General features: G+C 48.0%; 1 protein-coding gene across 1 annotated transcript; it reads right to left on the minus strand.

The window, feature by feature from the left end:
- Nucleotides 1-474: 474 nt before the first annotated feature.
- Nucleotides 475-16,606, minus strand: LOC144732991 (E3 ubiquitin-protein ligase TRIM11-like). The gene is given in 9 exon segments (XM_078614667.1): nucleotides 475-1,366; nucleotides 7,688-7,786; nucleotides 12,047-12,060; nucleotides 13,800-13,822; nucleotides 13,946-14,052; nucleotides 14,055-14,178; nucleotides 15,313-15,408; nucleotides 15,955-16,253; nucleotides 16,256-16,606. Coding segments are annotated over 9 exon segments (1,560 nt in total). The 5' UTR covers nucleotides 16,512-16,606; the 3' UTR covers nucleotides 475-824.
- Nucleotides 16,607-18,657: the final 2,051 nt, after the last annotated feature.

The following is an 18,657-nucleotide window of genomic DNA, read 5'->3' on the forward strand; positions in this document are numbered from 1 at the left end:
ACCGTGAAGATTATCCCTATGAGGGCTTTCGGGTAAAAAACCTGCCGGCCAGGAGACCTCCCCTCGGAGCTCTATGTGGGAAAATGTGTGAAGGTGTGTTTATGTGGGGGGCGGTGAGGGGGAAGCGGGGTCGGCCCCGTCGCTTGGTGGTGGCGAGGTCGTAGATGGGGCGCCTGCCGAGCGGCTTCGCGGTGGTGGCATCACACATACATCTGTTGTGGCGTGAAAGACGACGCTGACGCAAGTTATATGGGGGCTGACGCCAAACTGTTTATTTAAGGGTTTACACCTAGCTCAGGGGAAAGGGTTAACACTGGTATATCCTAATCTCCCCAGGCTCTTCCCACAACACTGACCGAGGGTTTATCCAACTCGGCCAGCCGGGTAAAGTAGCCCTCTAGCCTGTCTCTAAACTCCTCTACCCCCGTAGCCCCTACTCCCCTACCACTCGCTCTCTGGCTCCCGGCGAAGACCCCGTTAATGTCACGGGTCGCCCCTGAAATACCCCGGGCGGCATGACGATACTTTCCCCTGACGTCATTCCCCCCCGAGGCGAGTGTGACCTAACGTCATCACTCCACTCCTCAACACATCCACGCTGGCCTCACACACACACAGCGGTACCTATTTTATCACCCCCAGCTAATGAAGGTTGTGAGGATTGTTTACGCTCAGCCCCCCCGTTGTGATGGAGAGCCACGCAGCCCCTAGCCACTGACAGCCACCAGCCAGCCACGGGCGTGGCACTGCGCGTGGCGGTGACGAGGGTGGCGAGCGCCGTGCGTCGTGGCGTCTGCCCTCTGCGCTGTTCATGTTCACCTCTCTCAGGACGCACCACTCAGATGCACAATCCTCACTGAGTCTCCGCCCCCCACCCACAGAACAGGGAGGAGGGGCTGAGTGAAGGTTTGGTGACACGAGTACAACGGCGCCATGGAGTCGGCGCTGTAAAACGACAGCAGCCCCGCATCCCAGTCCAGATGGACCCCGACTCTCCGCGGAGGCTCCGGCACCGACAGTGACGTCACTGCCCCGCCATGCAGCACTGAGAAGTTGTCGCCACGTTTCTGTAGGCACCAGGAGACGTCACTCCCTCCTAGGCTGCACTCAGCACCACTCCCTTTCCGTGGAATCGTCCCGTACGCGACTCCAACCCGACACCCCCACGCTCTCCCCACGTCCACCTCCCAGTAGTGCTGACCCGACGAGAAGCTCTCAGAGCACAGGGCTTGTGGATGGCACTCAAAGCGGTATGGGTGATGGAGGCGACCCTGGGGGACACCACTCAGCGTCACCATCCTGAGATCCGAGGAAATCTGGAAGTGGTCGTGGGCTGAGTTTTTGTCCAGAGTCGGTGAACGCCCATCTGTGGTGAGGACAGCGACGATGCTCACACAGCGGTCACGGCGACGCGTGCGCAGTAGCAGCACGAGCAGTACACGTGGCGTGTACACACACACACACTAGTGTTGTGTTGGCTGTTGTGTTGTTGTGGTCATACCGCACTACATGCTACGTTCATACGTAACACTGTGATTATCACGCGTATGACAATGCATACAGGACTAATATTCGTTATTAATGTACTTTTCCTAGTATTTGTTAGTATTAGTATACACATACTAATTTTCATTATCGTATTTTCCCGCATATAGCCCACATACGCATATAACCCGCAGACGCATATACCCCGCAAAAATAGCGTTTTGTGTAAAACAAATTTGAGATAGCCCGCACCTCCATATACCCCGCATGCATTCATATATTTAACGTCGTTACCGCAGCTTAATTCCATCATATTAATGCGAAGTGTACATTGGTAATACATTCCACTATCAATAGTTAACATTAAAATCATAACGTGCACAAAGAAAACAAACTAATCGGAAACGAGTGAACTTAAAACAGTAAATAAGTAACAAAAGTAAATATCCAAAAATTAAGTAACACATAACTGGTAGATAAGTAAGTACAGTTTCAGCATTGGTAGATTGCGCACTGCGCAGACAATAGCGGCACTACCGTAACGCCATTGCCTCGCCCTCAACTCCACACATCTCCCCCCAGCTCTCCCGTCGCCGGTAGTGTCTGTGTACACATATACTAATATTCTTTAGTATCTGTGTACACATAATGCTAATCACTTGTCAATAATAACAATTAGTGAATAATAATAAATAATAACAAAAGTACTACACTAATATGACCATGGGTGTTTGCAGTGGTAGTGAACAGTGCTGATGATGCCAGCACCACGATGTTAATGTCACTCTCACAGCGTCTCTCTACAAACACGACGCCTGTACCACAGCCACCAGTCACGCACACTCTCACATCCACACGCAGACATTGTGTGTCACAGCCTCGCACACTCTCACACCCACACACGCACATTGTGTGTCACAGCCTGGCACACTCTCACACCCACGCACACACATTGTGTGTCACAGCCTCGCACACTCTCACACCCACACACAGACTTTGTGTATCACAGCCTGGCACACTCTCACACCCACGCACACACTGTAAAAAATGTGACACATTGTTACTTAAAAAATTATGGCAACAAAGTGACACGTAATATAATTGAGTAGATTTTAAGCACTACAACTTTGAATAAAAAGTGTTGAATAAATTAACAAAAAAAAAATAATAAAAAATAAGTACATGGTAATAAAAGCAACAGTTAAAATGTGTTGGATTTAGTAATATGTTTCCTAATGATGAGTTATATAGCCTAAAAAAATTGTGTAAATCCAAATAGATTTTACAAGGAAAAGTGATTTATATTTACTTAATATCTGAGCAATGGTAATTTAGATTTACTAAATATCTGGTGGAATCTGATTAATATTTATTAATGATCTGGGTGAAATTGATATAAGCTTACTAAATATCTGGATCAAAATGATTTGGATTTACTAAATAAAATACTTATATTGAATGTCTGTTGCCATAACTTTTCTATTTCTAATCCACCCAATATCATGCCTTCGTGGTGCCACAATTCACTTACGTTAAGTCAACCGATCACCATGAAAAAGATAAGAACCATGAAAAGGAACAGCAGGTTAACATTTATTCGTGCAATTTTGTCTCAACATGTTTATCCAACATATTACAAGTACAAAACAAATACAGAAATCATGTATGTGTACAATAGGGATACAATACTGGAGGTATTTATAATTTGTGGGCATTACAGGCACAGATTACTTTTTTGGATGTGATTCAAGGTTTATGTCTTTTTAGCACATTTAAATTACGACAATGTTTTAAAAAAAATCTGTAAAAAAACTTTCATATTTCTTTTTTATATGCGCAAATTGAAATCCTAAGGGCCAATATGTTTTTCAAACAGCTAAAAGAGATTAAAACATCACGTGAATTGACTTGCATTCCCTGTACTTATACTAGTAGCCATAATCCACAATCCGGGTGGACCTATCTTTTTTAACATGCATAATAACAGTACAAGTGTAGGGCTGTTACGGAGGGGCTGTATGTACATGGGTTCACATGGGGAACAAACACAGTGGGCGGAGCTCCGGGAGTACACGGGGCAGTGCCCGCAACGACGTCCGCATCGGGCAGCCTGGGGGGTAGGGCTGCCCGGGGTTGTGATCCTGAAGGGGGGTATAAAGGGGGATGAGAGAGAGAGCTCGGGGCTCAGTATTAGAATAAAGGAGGGAAGATTGAAGACCCGGGTAGCTAGAGCCCTGGACTCCCCTGAGACGCCGCCCTTGTCAGGGCCGCGCAGGACTGAGCCAGCGGCGTGGTCCCGTGAACCAGAGTCAGCACTCTGCGACTCCGGGCACCGTAGCCCGACTCACCAGTGTCAGGCCAGGTAGCCTCCCCTAGCCCGTTAGTGGAGGACTCGGGGTAGGTCAGGGATAGCTAGCGGTGTGTCCCCAGTTATCCGGGTGAGGGTGCCGCTACCCCCTCTAGTGCTGTCCTGACCACTTGTGGAATAAATATACGTGTGCCTCAACCTCCGCCTCAAGCGTCTTTACCGGTACTTCACAAGCATGGCTTCCTAACAAGTAAACTAGCACAGCCTACAGATGTTATATGCATCTTACATCTATTCCTTTAGAACAAACACTTGCAATGGCCTAGGTCAGCGTCACATCAGAAGAAAGCACAATGTTAGAACACCCAAGAAACATTAAACAAAAATAAAGATAGCTTTCAATAACAAATCAGTGCATTCTCTGATAGCCTATCAGATGTATAGGCCTATAATGCAGAACTTTGACAGTCAGACTCAGTTATTAACTCGTTAAGCTCAGTCAAACTGAAGTACTTCTTCTTGGTGAAAATCTGAAAACACAATGCTAGTTTCCTTGGGACTATGCCTTCCAAAAGGTCATGTAGTACATCTGGTGGGTACCCAGACTCAAAATGAAAATGATTTAATTTATCAGTCAATGGACATGACTGCTTTACGCCAAAGCAATGAATAACATTTGGATTTTCTCTCAGTTTGCACGTGCAAACTATGTTTCTTCTTTGTCCGAGGTGGAAACACTCCGGTCCGCACTTCGTGTGTCTGGTACTCTGAAGAATGTCCAAGACAAAATCTACAGATGTACGGCCCCGTGAAACATTCAACTAGTCCACTGATAGAATGTGCATCGAGATTGTCAGCTACAACACAATGTACTGTCCCTTTAATGTTTTTTCCAACACTGGAAATGAAAATCCCTTCCTGTTCTAGAATGACAAGATCCTTCAAGAGTGGTTCCAAAACTGCTCTGTATTCAAACTGTTTGACATCAACAGCTTTGCAAAGTAAAGCTAGGTGTATTGACGTTAATGCAGATTGCAACTTTGTTGGAACATTTGCCAAAACCCAATAAACAGCTGTTATTTTGTGTTTTTTTTTTCTCGAAGTTCCTAGTGGGTTACACACCTCAAAGTCGTCAACGTAAAGGATTATATACAGTCTTGTTTCTTCCCCAGCATAAAATACATTTTGCTTGAAGGATTTTCCATCAAAAATTGGCTTAATATATCCATTACTATTTGATTTTCTGGATACAATTAGTTCTGCAATGTCTTTATTCTTCAAGACTTCCTGCAAAGTCTGGAGAATAGGCACATATTGAAAGGTCTTGTTCTTTTCAGTATCAATAATATATTCAATGCTATCAACACACTGGACATGCACCTTAAAATACTTTCTTCTCTTAAAAGCCGTACCAAGTGGACCACCTGCTCCAAGTGCTGTACTAATGGGATGGAAGTTGCACAACTGCTGACAATTCAGTTACGATGGCCTGGTCAACAATGCATTTATTCACCTTCAATGTTGAATCTAGTATGTTCCTAACAACTGCAACTGATACTGAAGATGAAATGAACTGAAGGTCTTCAACCAAGGCATCAATGCACTTCACTGTGGCATTATAGATGGTTTCTAGCTTCAGCAGAAGTAAGCCAATTCTTTGAAGAACTAAGTATGATGCACTTTCCTGATCACAATCTAAACTAGTGCCCTCACCATCATTGGCCTCTGGTAAATCAGAATGGTCAACAGTCTGATTATGGCGACTCTCATACACATCTTTCTTAAAATCACTCAAAGAATAGGATTTGTGTCTTTTGCTTTTGTGTTTTAGAAATGTATTGTATATATTTGTCTGAAAGCTGCATCCTTCAAATACACAAAAGACAGTTTCGTGGCTCTTCAGATGATTTCCAATATGCTGAAAGTAGTCCTTCTCTATAGAACAACAAGCATTGCAAACTAAACACTTAAAAGCAGAGATATTTCCTGACTGTAGACTTTCTTCATCTGAATGGTATCTGGACAAATGTGTGCGAAGGGCACTCTGCGTTTTAAATGTGCAAGGGCAACTGTCATATAGGCATGGCTGGGATTGGCCACGACCAAATATTGCGTGTTGTCTGTAATGCTTTAGTAGATTTCCCTTTGTGGCAGACAAAGACTTGCAGATCTTACACTTCCATTCCATAAGCAAAAACCTGAGGCAGAAAAAGGTCCATGTATCAGATGCAAGGCCACCAGGTCTCTAATCACATGAGGACAAGATAATTCTTTATTATTTTTAATATTCAAATTTTCATGCTCAAATTTAGCACATCAACTTCTTGTCACTCACATCATCTAGCTAGCTAGCAACTACACAACAAGCTAGCCACAACGTAAAGGTGACGCTAACTGACTGGTGGCAAGCTAGCTAACGTTAGCATACTGTACGTACATCAACACCAAGATATAATATACTGGAGGTGTAACGGCAGGTACAGGACTTTTGGTTCGGTACACGCTGTGATCCGAATGAATATAGTCTAGTTTTAATCACGCACGTTACTTTTTCGTGTGCGGAACAAAAATTATAGTCTCGTGCTTTTAGTCGAATCAGACTGACTTCCAAAGGCCTAACGTTGTGCTAGTTAATTCTGATATACGTTACAGCCAGTTAAATTGGCATGCTGGTAACATGCAGTAACATAAAACAATGTTCAACTGCTACCACACCTTTGTTAAAAAATTGTTCGCTAAAATAATAAAACATGTCTTACCTTTGGGAGAACGGCGGTCCCTGAAACGTGTCTGTTGAAGAAGATGGTTGACATGCACGTGGCGCGAAAAAATGCCTCGAGTTTGGGCGGAAGTGTAACGTTATTAAATTCAAAAACCTCCCGGTTAGTAAAATTAATCAATTTTTGGCATTTTTGACTTTCCTGATAAAATACAATTAAATTCTACTCAGTTATTGATGGCTGATTTTATTTGAACAAAACTGAGTAAAATACAATTAATAACTAATAGAAAGGTGTTGAATTCAGCTCAATGTGATTCTAAACTACACATAGTCATTATTTTTATGTATAGGCTACTCCTATATATTTACTAAACATTAATTAACCCCAGTCTCGGTTTTTACAGTGCACACATTGTGTGTCACAGCCTCGCACACTCTCACATCCACGCACAGACATTGTGTGTCACAGCCTCGCACACTCTCACATCCACACACAGACATTGTGTGTCACTCCGCTGCTGGATGAGCGCCTCCCCGCGCCGTACGCGTCCTCGAGGGGGTTATTTGACCATACTTCACCGCTCTCGTCAGTGTTCGTTGACGATGGTGGGGATAGTGAACGTAGAAGCGTAGATGTGCAGTACAACAAAGGTTCACGCTGCACTGCCCTCTGCTGGTGTGATGTGTAAACATTCGGCACGAGGGAGACAAAGGCGGCCGGGCGTGGTACTGGCCAACAACCCCCTGGTGTGCACTGACGGCCTTCATAGGTGCTGCTGCTACTCGCTGACAGCACTTGCCCCAGTAGAATATTGAAGATGTTAAACTAATTTTATTTCACCAGGTAGAGCCCACTGATCCATGTCGCTCTCTTCCAGAGTCTGCGTCTCTCTCCCCGTGGTGGGGTGGATTTTTCCCTGGTTCCTCGCTTTTTTCCTTCAGGTTTAGAATACATTTTCATTCAGAGGATTTGGCTGCAGCTATAAATATCCACGTGATTAGCCACTTCGTAGAGCTGTCATTTGTGATAGTCAGATCGCTTACGAAAAAAGAGCGACATGGTTCAGTGGGTTCCCTACCTGGTAAAATAAATGAAATGTTGATGAAGGCGGGGAGCACAGAAGTGCAGTGCAACAGAGCGGGACACGTGGGTGCAAGACTGAGGAACTCACAGAGGACAGGCAGGAATCTGTCCACGACCCTTTCAAGGGAGCGGATCGTGGTTGCGTCCAGTGAAGTAGGAGGTGGGGGTGCAGATTCCTTTGGGATCTCTCTCCAGGGACAACCACCAACAGCATCACACACAGCCTCGTTTACCGACAGCATTGGAACACTCAGCATCTATAGTACACACAGCCCGTGTCTCACACACAGCCCGTGTCTCACACACAGCCCGTGTCTCACACACAGCCGGCATCTCACACACAGCCCGTGTCTCACACACAGCCCGTGTCTCACACAGCCCGTGTCTCACACACAGCCCGTATCTCACACACAGCCGGCATCTCACACACAGCCCGTGTCTCACACACAGCCCGTGTCTCACACAGCCCGTGTCTCACACACAACCCGTGTCTCACACACAGCCGGTGTCTTACACACAGCCCGTGTCTCACACACAACCCGTGCCTCACACACAGCCCGTGTCTCACACAGCCCGTGTCTCACACACACCCCGTGTCTCACACACAGCCAGTGTCTTACACACAGCCCGTGTCTCACACACAGCCTGTGTCTCACACACACCCCGTGTCTCACACACAGCCAGTGTCTTACACACAGCCCGTGTCTCACATACAGCCAGTGTCTCACACACAGCCAGTGTCTCACACACCGCCCGTTTCTTACAAACAACAAGAACCGCCATTCGCCACTAAGTGGCGGTGACGTCACCACGATGCTTGTGTCAGGCCATGTGCACCTTGAGACCACGTGAAGTGTCGAACGCCCGCTGCCAGGAGGTCACGGGGCAGACCCAGGTGCTACGGGTCGACCGACTGAGATGACTGGATGATGCACCACCTGTGCCCCCTACTGTGCCAACTTGCTGTGATTTAGCCACCCGGCGCTCCGCTCGTTGTTGTGACCATCACTCCTCCTCCCTACGTTGCCTCCAACTGCCCGGTAGCGTCCTTCATGAGCCTCCTCCACAGAGGCCGATCTTGAAACCACTGGTACCAGTCATCGGCAAGCCCACTCAGCTCCACATCCTCCTCTATCTATAACATCACTCCATCTTCTTCTTGGTTCTTTCGGTAAAGTCACGTAGAAGGGAAGTAATAAAATAATAAAAATAAAACATAATAAAACAATTCTCACGACGTTTCGGCCACAACGCAAGCAGCCGTCCTCAGGCGAAGAATGAAGCACCTCCAAGCGTATATTTAAGCTGGGTTAGAGGGGGGGGGAGGTGGGAAGAAGAGCGCCTAAACAAAATAATTTGCATATCAAGAGGAATTCAGCATATGGAAAATGCGTAGGAGGTGGGCGGGGGGGGGGGGGGTCCAAATCAATACTATGCCCGTGCATTATGCAGGATTAGCAGCATCAAAGGGGGGGGGGGAGGTAGCATTAACAAAGGAAAGGAATGTTAATAGTATGTAGCTGCAGTTACTAAATAACCAAGTAAAAACTAAAGTAAAAACTGCATAACAAACTAAAGTATAAACTACATAGCATCATCAGTATACTTACTAAACTCTACAATAAGCTGAGTTACTAACAGTAAGTAATACATAAAAAAAATTCTACGTTGTAAAAAATTATATAATATGCTTCCATCTAAACTTTATTATCTTACATCACACGCGTCTATACCGTACTATATACTGCCATAGGCAAATCCAACATTAAATTACATACTGTATTGCTATAAACCACCTTATACATTTTAATATAACACTATGTATTTTTCTACCCACCCTAATGTGTATCGAAATGGTTTATTACGTCCTTCCAGTGATTGCTATGCCAGAATCCATCTTCTCGGTTAAAATTGTCTCTGTGTTTGTATATGTGGATCGTCTCATGAACGAATCTCTCATGATAGCCAGATGGCTTGCAGAGAACCTCTGTCTTGGAGAAGTCAATGTCATGTGAGCCCACTGAGTTGTAACAGTGATCTGCCACGGCTGAGGTGTTTGTCCTACCGTGTTTCAGGTCAGCTTTATGTTCACGGATGCGGTCTGAGACATGTCGTTTGGTTTCTCCAATGTAACTGCTACCACAGAGGCAACTTAGTTTGTAGACACCAGGGTACTGTATGTCTGGAACCACATCGTTTACAGACGGTACCAGATCACGGATTTTATGTACTGTGTTGAATCGGACCTGGATCTTGTGTTTAATCAGGATTTTGGAGATCTTTTTTGTGACCCCAGCAATGTAGGGTAAGGTGATGGTCTTGAAAGGCTCCTCAACAGGATCCTTCTTGATGGTTGGAGTGATGGCTTTGCGGATTGTGTAGTCGGAGTAACCATTAGCCTTAAGAGCTTGGCGTACGTGTTTGAGTTCACTGGAAATGTGTTCATGGTCGGAGATGCATTGGGCTCTATGATATAGAGTCTTGATGAGGGAATTCTTCTGGGATGGATGGTGGTGGGAATCCGGTTTTAGATAAGCATCCGTGTGGGTGGCTTTCCTGTAGACAGAGTGGCTCATTGAACCATCAGGTCTCCTTTTGATTAGGACATCCAAAAAGGGTAGCTTGCCATCATTTTCGACTTCCATGGTGAATCTGATGGCTGGGTGTATGGAATTGATGTGGTCGAGAAATTGGTCTAGAGCAGGCCGGCCATGTGGCCAGATGACAAAAGTGTCGTCTACGTACCTCTTCCATAAGGTCGGGCGTAGAGTGGCAGTGTGGATGGCGTCCGTCTCAAATTTCTCCATGAAGATGTTGGCTACAACCGGAGATAGGGGGGAGCCCATTGGGGTGCCCTCAATTTGCTTGTAGAAGGTTCCATTCCAGGTGAAGTATGTATTGGTTAAGCAGTGTCTCACCAAGGGGGGTACCCCAGCATTCAGTCCTTGATGAACCAAGTCTTCAATGATTGCGATGGTGTCAGGCACAGGCACCTTGGTGAACAAGGAAACCACATCAAAACTGACAAGCAGGTCGTCTGGGGACAGGGCAATCCCCTTGATTGTCGATACCAGGTCAGTAGAGTTTAGTACTGCAGAGGTGGTTTTTCCAGTGAAAGGCCGTAGGATTTCGGACAAAAAACGAGCCAGTTTGTAAGTGGGGGAGTTGATAGTAGAGACAATGGGACGAAGAGGTGTATCTTCTTTATGTATCTTTGGCAAGCCGTACAATCTTGGTGGCCTGGCTGCAGAAGGTTTCAACGAGAACTGTTTGGTCTGATCAATTAATGCGGTTGAAGCAGAAATGATGATGTTGGTTTTGGAGACGAGGCTGTTGTTGGGGTCTCTTTTTATTTTTGTATAGCTGCCATCGTCACGAAAGCTTTAAATCGAAATCACTCCATCTCTTCTCTAGCCCATGCCGCGCCCGTTAAGCCCCCTCGGTCCGGCCAAACAAAATCTGTTTAGGCATGCGGTGGCTGGGCATGCGGGCTACATGACCCAACCAACGCAGCCTTGCCTGCCGGAGGAGCTCACCGATGGGACTCTGTCCAGATCTTTCAAGTATTTGTGGGCTCCTCACACAATCCAGCCTGGTTAAACCCAGGATAGATCATAGGCAGGCCAGCCTACATGTTTATAACCGGCGAAGATGTTCCCTTAGGGGGGTCCACGTTTTTGCAAGTGTAGAGAAGGGAGGGATTGACTTTGGCCGAGAAGACCTGAAGCTTTGTGCGGAGCGACAGACCAGGTAGCTTCCACACAGCATTACGCAACTGTAGTGACATAGAACGGTCACTACTGTGTCGGCCCGTACGAAGGCTGGGGGCCCCAAGGGGGTGCCTGGGGGGTCACGTGGTGAAGGGATCCGGACCTTCCCAGAGGTGGGGGAAGTGAGGCGTGTCCTGGGAAGGGAGGCGTGGCCTGAAGAGAGCCAGCCACGCCGGGGCGGAGCCAGCCACGCCAAAGCAGATATAAGCGTGGTGTGAACGCAGAGCGAGGCTGTTGTACTGTACTCAAAAGAGAAGACATCATCGGTCGTCAAGTCCCGAGTCGTCGTCCTGGGCCAGGCAGGCAGTTGCCTGCCTGGTCCAGTCTGTGTCGCGTTCAAGAGTGTTAGTGAGTTGAGGAAGGTGGTCACCACCTCATGTACAGTGTTATATTACTTACCGTTAATAAATAGTGTTGCCTCCAAGCTGCGTGTGTGTGCACCTAATTCGAACCCACAACACAACCGATGAAAAGATAATGCCGCTGGACTGTTTTGGAGTGAGACTTCTGCTGTTAAACCGGAGCCGGTCATGAGCACACTGCCTAGGTATGGGAAACTCTCCACTCTCTCCACAACTGCCCCATCACCAATTGGGAGTTGTGGGGGTGGAATGTCCCATGGAACAAAATACCTAGGCAAGTGCTTAGTTTTGGTGGGGCTGATGGTAAGGCCCCACCTCTTAGTGGCAAGCTCCAGGTTCACAAGCAGCACCTCCAACTCCTCCTCTGAGTGAGCAGAAATTACCAGATCATCAGCATACATAACGTAGTTGACTAAAAGGGAGCTGTCACTTGACCGCACCAGGGCATCGATCAGCCTTCCATTGTATCTGTACCAGATGGAAATTCCTCTGGTACAGCCATCAAAGGTTTTACGAAGCACGTGGTGAAAAAATATGTTAAATGTGGGAGCCAGATGACATCTCTGTCGCATCCCAAGGTGTACAGGGAATGGCTCTGACTCCCAGCCACGTGGTTTTACCCGGGCCAACTCACCATCATGAAGGTCCTTAATAATCATGAGCAGAGGGTCAGGGACTCCGAAAGCATGAAGAACAACCCAGAGCCCAGGCCTACTGATGGTATCATAGGCCTTGACCGGGTCAATAAAGCAAAGATGTAGGCCTTGTTGGAATTCCCTACACCTCTGCTGTAGCAGACGGACAGAAAATATGGCATCTGTGTAGGACCGCCCTTTCCTGAAACCACATTGGGGCTCCGCAAGCCATCTCCTCTGCGTGCCTGGCAATGCGATGTTGAATAATCCTTGCCAGGACCTTTCCCGGCACACTGAGATGTGAGATGCCCCTGTAGTTTTTACAGTCTGTGCGGTCTGATGGGGGACCATCAGGGCATCCTTCCAATCCTGCGGAACCCGCCCAGTAGTCCAGACTGTTGTTATGATGTCATATAGGGCAGTCTGTGCACAAACGCCACCCTCCCTCAGCATTTCGCTTGGGAGATCATCTCTGCCCAGTGCCTTTCCTGGTCTTAGACTCCGGATCACCTTCAGTACTTCCTCAACTAATGGCAACTCAGCCAGCCACTCACAGGGGGTGACTTCTTCCAATATTTGAAGCACCACAGCCTCAGCAGTATCATCCCCACTTTGTCCCATGATGTTTTCCATGTCGAGAGATTTCCCCTCCCCCAGGACTTCACAGAAATGCTCAGCACATCTGCAAACCTGTTCCTGGGGGTCGGAGATTGGATCACCATTATTTCCCCTAATGATGGTAATAGGTGGTGCGCTGCAGGTTACTTTTTTGATGGAGTTGAATAGTGATTTGTGATCGCGGGCCATTGAGGCATCTCCTCAGCAACCCGCCACCACCATCTATCCTTGCAGCACCTCACGGCTCTCCGAATCTCGAGCGAAGGCTGCGGTAAGCCTCCTCATTCTCCGACGTGGGATACTGTAGCCGATGATAATGGGCCTGTCGCTTTTTCTCAGCAAGCTTGAACACTTCCTCTGTCAGCCAGGGATTTCTGGGGAGGTCTGCACCGTGTACCCAAAGCAGCCATTGCAGCTGCATGAGCCACAATCTTAAACCTCACCCATTTACCCTCGACATCAGGATGAGTGGGGGACGATGCCAACCCCAGCCACAAGCGATGATGAAATTCTCGCAACTTCCATCAGCTAGCTGAGACTAGGCCACCTTAGGTTTGAATGGCGTCCTGGGCGCACACACACTACCGGAGTGGAAGAATGGCAGGCGCATCTTACACACGCATCTTACACACAGCCTGTCTCAAACACAGTCAGTGTCTCACACACAGCCCGTTTCTCACACACATCCCGTGTCTCACAGCCTGTATGTCTAACACACACACAAACACACCCTGTGTCTAACACACACAGTACATTTGTTAACACACACATCCTGGGTTGTGAGTGTTTAACCGTGAGACGTTAAGGATCTGTACCTGCGCATCTCCTCCAGGTGTCCCTGTGGAAGAGAGAGAGAGCGATCATGAGTGACGTCTCAACCCTTGGACCACGAGTCCCCATACCACTGCCGACTCTGTTGTTCTGGACACCCAAACGGCGTCTCCACAGAGGCGCTCCCCACCTGCAGGAAGGCGAGCGAGTCCCTCTCGTACTGCAGGGCGTGCAGGCGAGCGGCCGCTGCCTTTAGCTCGCCGATCTCCCACTTGTGACGAGCTATGTCCTCCTCGATCGAGACAGCAGCTCACGCTCCTTCATGGCCATGCGATGTAGAGCCTCCCTCTCGTCCTCGTCCAGAGCCTTCCTTAGGCGGGCGAACTTGCCTGTGATGCGACCCCTGATCCCGGCCACTGATTCCTGCGGAGACACGGAGACCAAGGTTGGATCCCTGAGCCATGAGCCACTCCGTGTGTGCGTGTGGGCACCGCGGTGGCTAGGAGATGTTGACTCCCTTGGCTGGTATACAGCAGGTTGGGGCTCGATCCTGACCCTGACGCCTGTATATTTGGAATTTGTGTGTTCGCTGTGTGGCTGTGTGGATTTTTCTCTGGGTCCTCCGGGTTTTGCCTCCAAATTTAGAATCAACGTTGCACGTTCAGAGTATTTGGCTGCAATCAATTTCCACATTACAATCAGTCATTTTGTTTATCTATTATTTGTAATAACCAGGTCGCTTCTGACAAAGATCTAAATAGCTCAGTGGAGTCGTTTCTGGTAAAAAAAAATAGTTCAGTCTATGGGTCTCTATGTATCTCTTTTTGTCCCTATTTATCTCTATCAGTCTCTATGTATATCTATGTATATCTATGTGTCCCTATGTATCACTATTTCCCTATATCTCTATGGTTCTCCATATATCTCTATGTATCCCTTTATATCTCTATGGGGCTCTAGGTAATTATTTGGGTCTCTTTGTACCTCTCTTTGTCCCTATGTATCTCTATGGGTCTGTTGCTATATTTTCACGTGATGATGATGATGCCAGACACTTTGCTGAGCTGCTATTGTTTGTGACAGCCAGGGTTGCTTATTAAAAATCTACACAGCTCAGTGGGCCTTACCTGGTAAAATAAAAATAGTTGTAGTTTAAATAAACTCCGGTGACGCGATTAGTAACGGCGTGAGGTCCAGCTGTGCGGTGTTCGTGCCTCTGCGTCCATGCCGGTGCGCAACCTCCCGTGCAGCGCAAAAGCTGCACCACAGCTCCACCCCGACAATCCGTGGCACTCTCTACATTTGTTTTTTTTCCACAGGAGTGAAAGACACGATGCTAAGTAACCCAACCTCACAGCTGACTCGCTAAAGCGGTTATCGAATGCGGTAAATGTGCAGCCCCCTTGTAGTTAATGTTGAGTTCGAAAGTGAATAATATAGTTAGAAGGCATCACAGTTATGAAGCTGCACGAAGTTGGCTTGAATTAATTTTGACCTCCACCACTTCCACACTGGGTGGAGGTCACGGGGTCAAAGAACCAGACCCGGTCACGGTACCTGGGCCTTCTTGTGAGCGGTCTCCATCCGCTTCACGGACTCCTCCGCCTTCTTCCTCTTCTCCTCCACCGCTCGCGTATCCTCCCCTACGCGCGTCTGTAGTGAGAGACGAGACGTCATCTGGGGAGACCCCAATCGCCTGAGCCACCCCTCACACCGCCCTTTCCTCCACACCGACCCCTCCACAGCGAAGGCCCTCATCTCCACGCTGCCTCTATATGTCGACTGAGAAGGGGGGAATGGGGAGTGGGCAAGCTGATGCCTCATTGTAGAAGCAGCCAGTGGGAGCCGTGCTGGCTTGGTGTCCATACCAACTCGGACCCTTGGGCCCATGTGACCACAGCTGTCTAGTCTAGAAGATAAATCTTATAAAGTTATTTCTCAGGTAGCTGTGATATCAGTTTCAAGTCTCTGTCCACTTAATTACTTTACAGCGCAATTAAATGTATTGATAGCCTAGGATTCAATACATCCTGAGGCTTTTTCCTGAAATGCAAACCACAAGATTAGCTATACAGGCAAAGAGAGAGAGATTCAAAAGGGAGAGGATGAACACACGATAGTTTTTCTCATCAGATATTTTGTAGCCGAGTGACAGAATTTGTCAGATCATGTTACAGTGTCTCACTCTGAGGGCCTCACCCTCCGTTTCTCGTGCTCGTCCTTCAGCATCAGGACCCTGTGTCCTGTGTGTTCTCCTGCGTTAGTGCAGGTAGAGCAGACCAGGCTGCTGTCTATTGTGCAGTAGAATTTCAGCTCCCTTTTGTGATTAGGGCATCTTCTCTCATCCAATCTCGCAGTGGGATCCACCACAGCGTGGTCTCTCAACCTGGGATTCTCCAGATGAGGCCTAAAGTGAGAAAAACAGAAGGACATCTCACATCTCAGGCAGGTCTTCACTGCAGGAGTCTGGCCACCACTGCAATGGTCACAGACGACGCCGTGGCAATCCCGTCTCCAACTCTAAGCTACTTTGCCAGGTTGGCGAAGGCCACATTCCTCTTCAGCTGGGGTCGCACAGGGAAGGTCGCTCGGCACTGCGGGCAGCTGAAGCTGCTCGCCGTCTTCCAGGCGGCCTCCAGGCACTGGAAGCAGAACGAGTGTCCGCAGCTCAGCGTGGAGGGGTAGACGAACGTGCCCAGCCAGATGGAGCAGCGCAGCTCACTATCCACACTCTCACTGGGAGTCGCGCTAGCCATGACTCATGGGCTTTGCTGGGATCGCTCGCTGTGTGGCTCAGAGAGACGCTCGACCAGGACCTCTCTCTTATAGCGACGGTGAAGAAGGAAGTAAAATACTTAAACTATTTTCGTTGTCGTCACTGACATCACGAGACTGCCCAGAATGTGAACCCATGTCCTTGGTGCGCAAACAGCAGCTTCAAGGTTAAAATGGCGACAGTACACACCTTGACATGAACAAATATATTCATTTGAAGAAATTAGTGTTATTGTTAATATAAATCAGTGAGGCTCAGCTGTGGTGGCTAATTCATGAGATGAGTATCGAGAGATAAACTCATACTGGTAGGAACCTCCTGGTTCCACCATCCCACAGGGGATTATTGTGTCCGTCTGTCTGTCGTGAATTCAAAAATGGGAGGGGTGGGCTGGGTGGAGAGGGGATGGTGGAGAGGGGGTGGGTGGGGAGGGAGGGGCTGGGTGGGGAGGGGAGGGTGGGGAGTGGCTGGGTGGGGAGGGTGAGGCTGGGTGGGGAGTGGAGGGTGGGGAGTGGAGGGTGGTGAGGGGCTGGGTGAGGAGGGGCTGGGTGCGGAGGGTGGGGCTGGGTGGGGGGTGGGAGGGGTGGGTGGGGCTGGGTGGGAAGGGGCTGCTCACCCCGTGGTGCCCTTATAAAACTCAACGTTTAACCTACTCACGCCGGCTTGTGCCCGTCCTCACAGTCGGGCATATTTGCGGAATACACCACGCCGCCGTTGACCCTGGCCATTGACCGAGCAACCCAACGTTCCTACCAGCTCCCTCCGCAGGAATGTGTTTCTACAATTTAGGGCACAGGTTGGTTTTCATGGGAAGAAATAGCAATGGATTGGGTGCTACAGTGGCTGGGAAATGTTATCTCGCTCGCCTGATGCCTGCTTTATATTTAGAGTTTGTGTCTTTGAGCCTTTTGCTTGCAGAATTAATCTATCACAAACTCTACCTGCCTCCATCACCCACTGTTGGAGATGTAACCATCTCTCACCCTCCCCTTGGCCGAGACTGGAGATCTCTGTCGCAATTATTCACAGCCTCACCCATCGCTTATTTCACCTGCGTTGTTGTTGTTTCACATTCACATGCACGGCTATTGTACACGTGTCTTCCATCCATCTTTCTACATCCCCCTCCCCAAGTGGTCTGGTCTTAGCTTATCACAACACGCTGCTCCTCTAGCGTGTTGAGGCACAGCGTGGTGCAATGCACAGGCATCATGGCAGCTGAAAAAGCCTGACGACCGCTCCTCAAGGCTTTTCAGAACAACCAGAGGTGTATTTCCCCAAGTTGATCCCATTGTCCTAAGAAGTTGTTTGTTTTCAAGGGCGACTTTGCCAGAAAACAACATAAAAGCGTTCCATAATCAGATACCAACTGACTGACCTAATCACACACTCACTCGTCCACCCGCTCAACCACTTACTCACCCACTTATACATCCACTCACTCATTCACCCACCATCCCACTCGCCCACTCATTCACCCATCCTCCCATTCGCCCACTCTCTCACACACTTCAGAATCACTTCCCTGACTAGTGCCAACTGAGCTAAGAAACAATTTTTCAAGGACGATCCCGCCGGCAGTTGTGGGCAAGTTTTTTGTAGTTGGCCCTCCCCAACTCTTTTCCTGCCATGAGACCCAGCAACCAAAATAACAAGAAGAGCCATTTTTTGAGAAATCGCAATTTTTTTTAAATCTATATTTCAAGAGCCACTACAATGCAGGTCATTAAAAGACGTGTGTATGTGTCTTGCACTTCTTTGGCACCGTACTTAGCCAACCGTTTAAATCATAGGTGCGGGAGAAGGAAATCAAACTAAATACAATAATCATCAGTTCTAAAGAAATTAGTTTGTTAATCTCGATTATTTAACAGCATATAACTCTAGTGGCTTCCTAACCAAACTGGATCAGTCTTGCACTCAGACGACAGCTGGTGGGATGCGTTGTGCATGGCTTGTACGAGTGGCATTTCTGTGTGGGGGTGTTTTGCAATCAGGTTGATGGGTTACATTTTGAAGGCATTTTTTTAATTACGCATGAGGCTCATTTTTTTTGCCATGCGTCAATCGGTGCCCTGGACACCCTTTAGCTAATGATAGGTTCCATCTGGGGGGACATTTCCCAG

The sequence above is a fragment of the Lampetra planeri genome, chromosome 45, assembly GCF_965212315.1.
Source record: "Lampetra planeri chromosome 45, kcLamPlan1.2.h2, whole genome shotgun sequence".
NCBI classification, from domain to species: domain Eukaryota; kingdom Metazoa; phylum Chordata; class Hyperoartia; order Petromyzontiformes; family Petromyzontidae; genus Lampetra; species Lampetra planeri.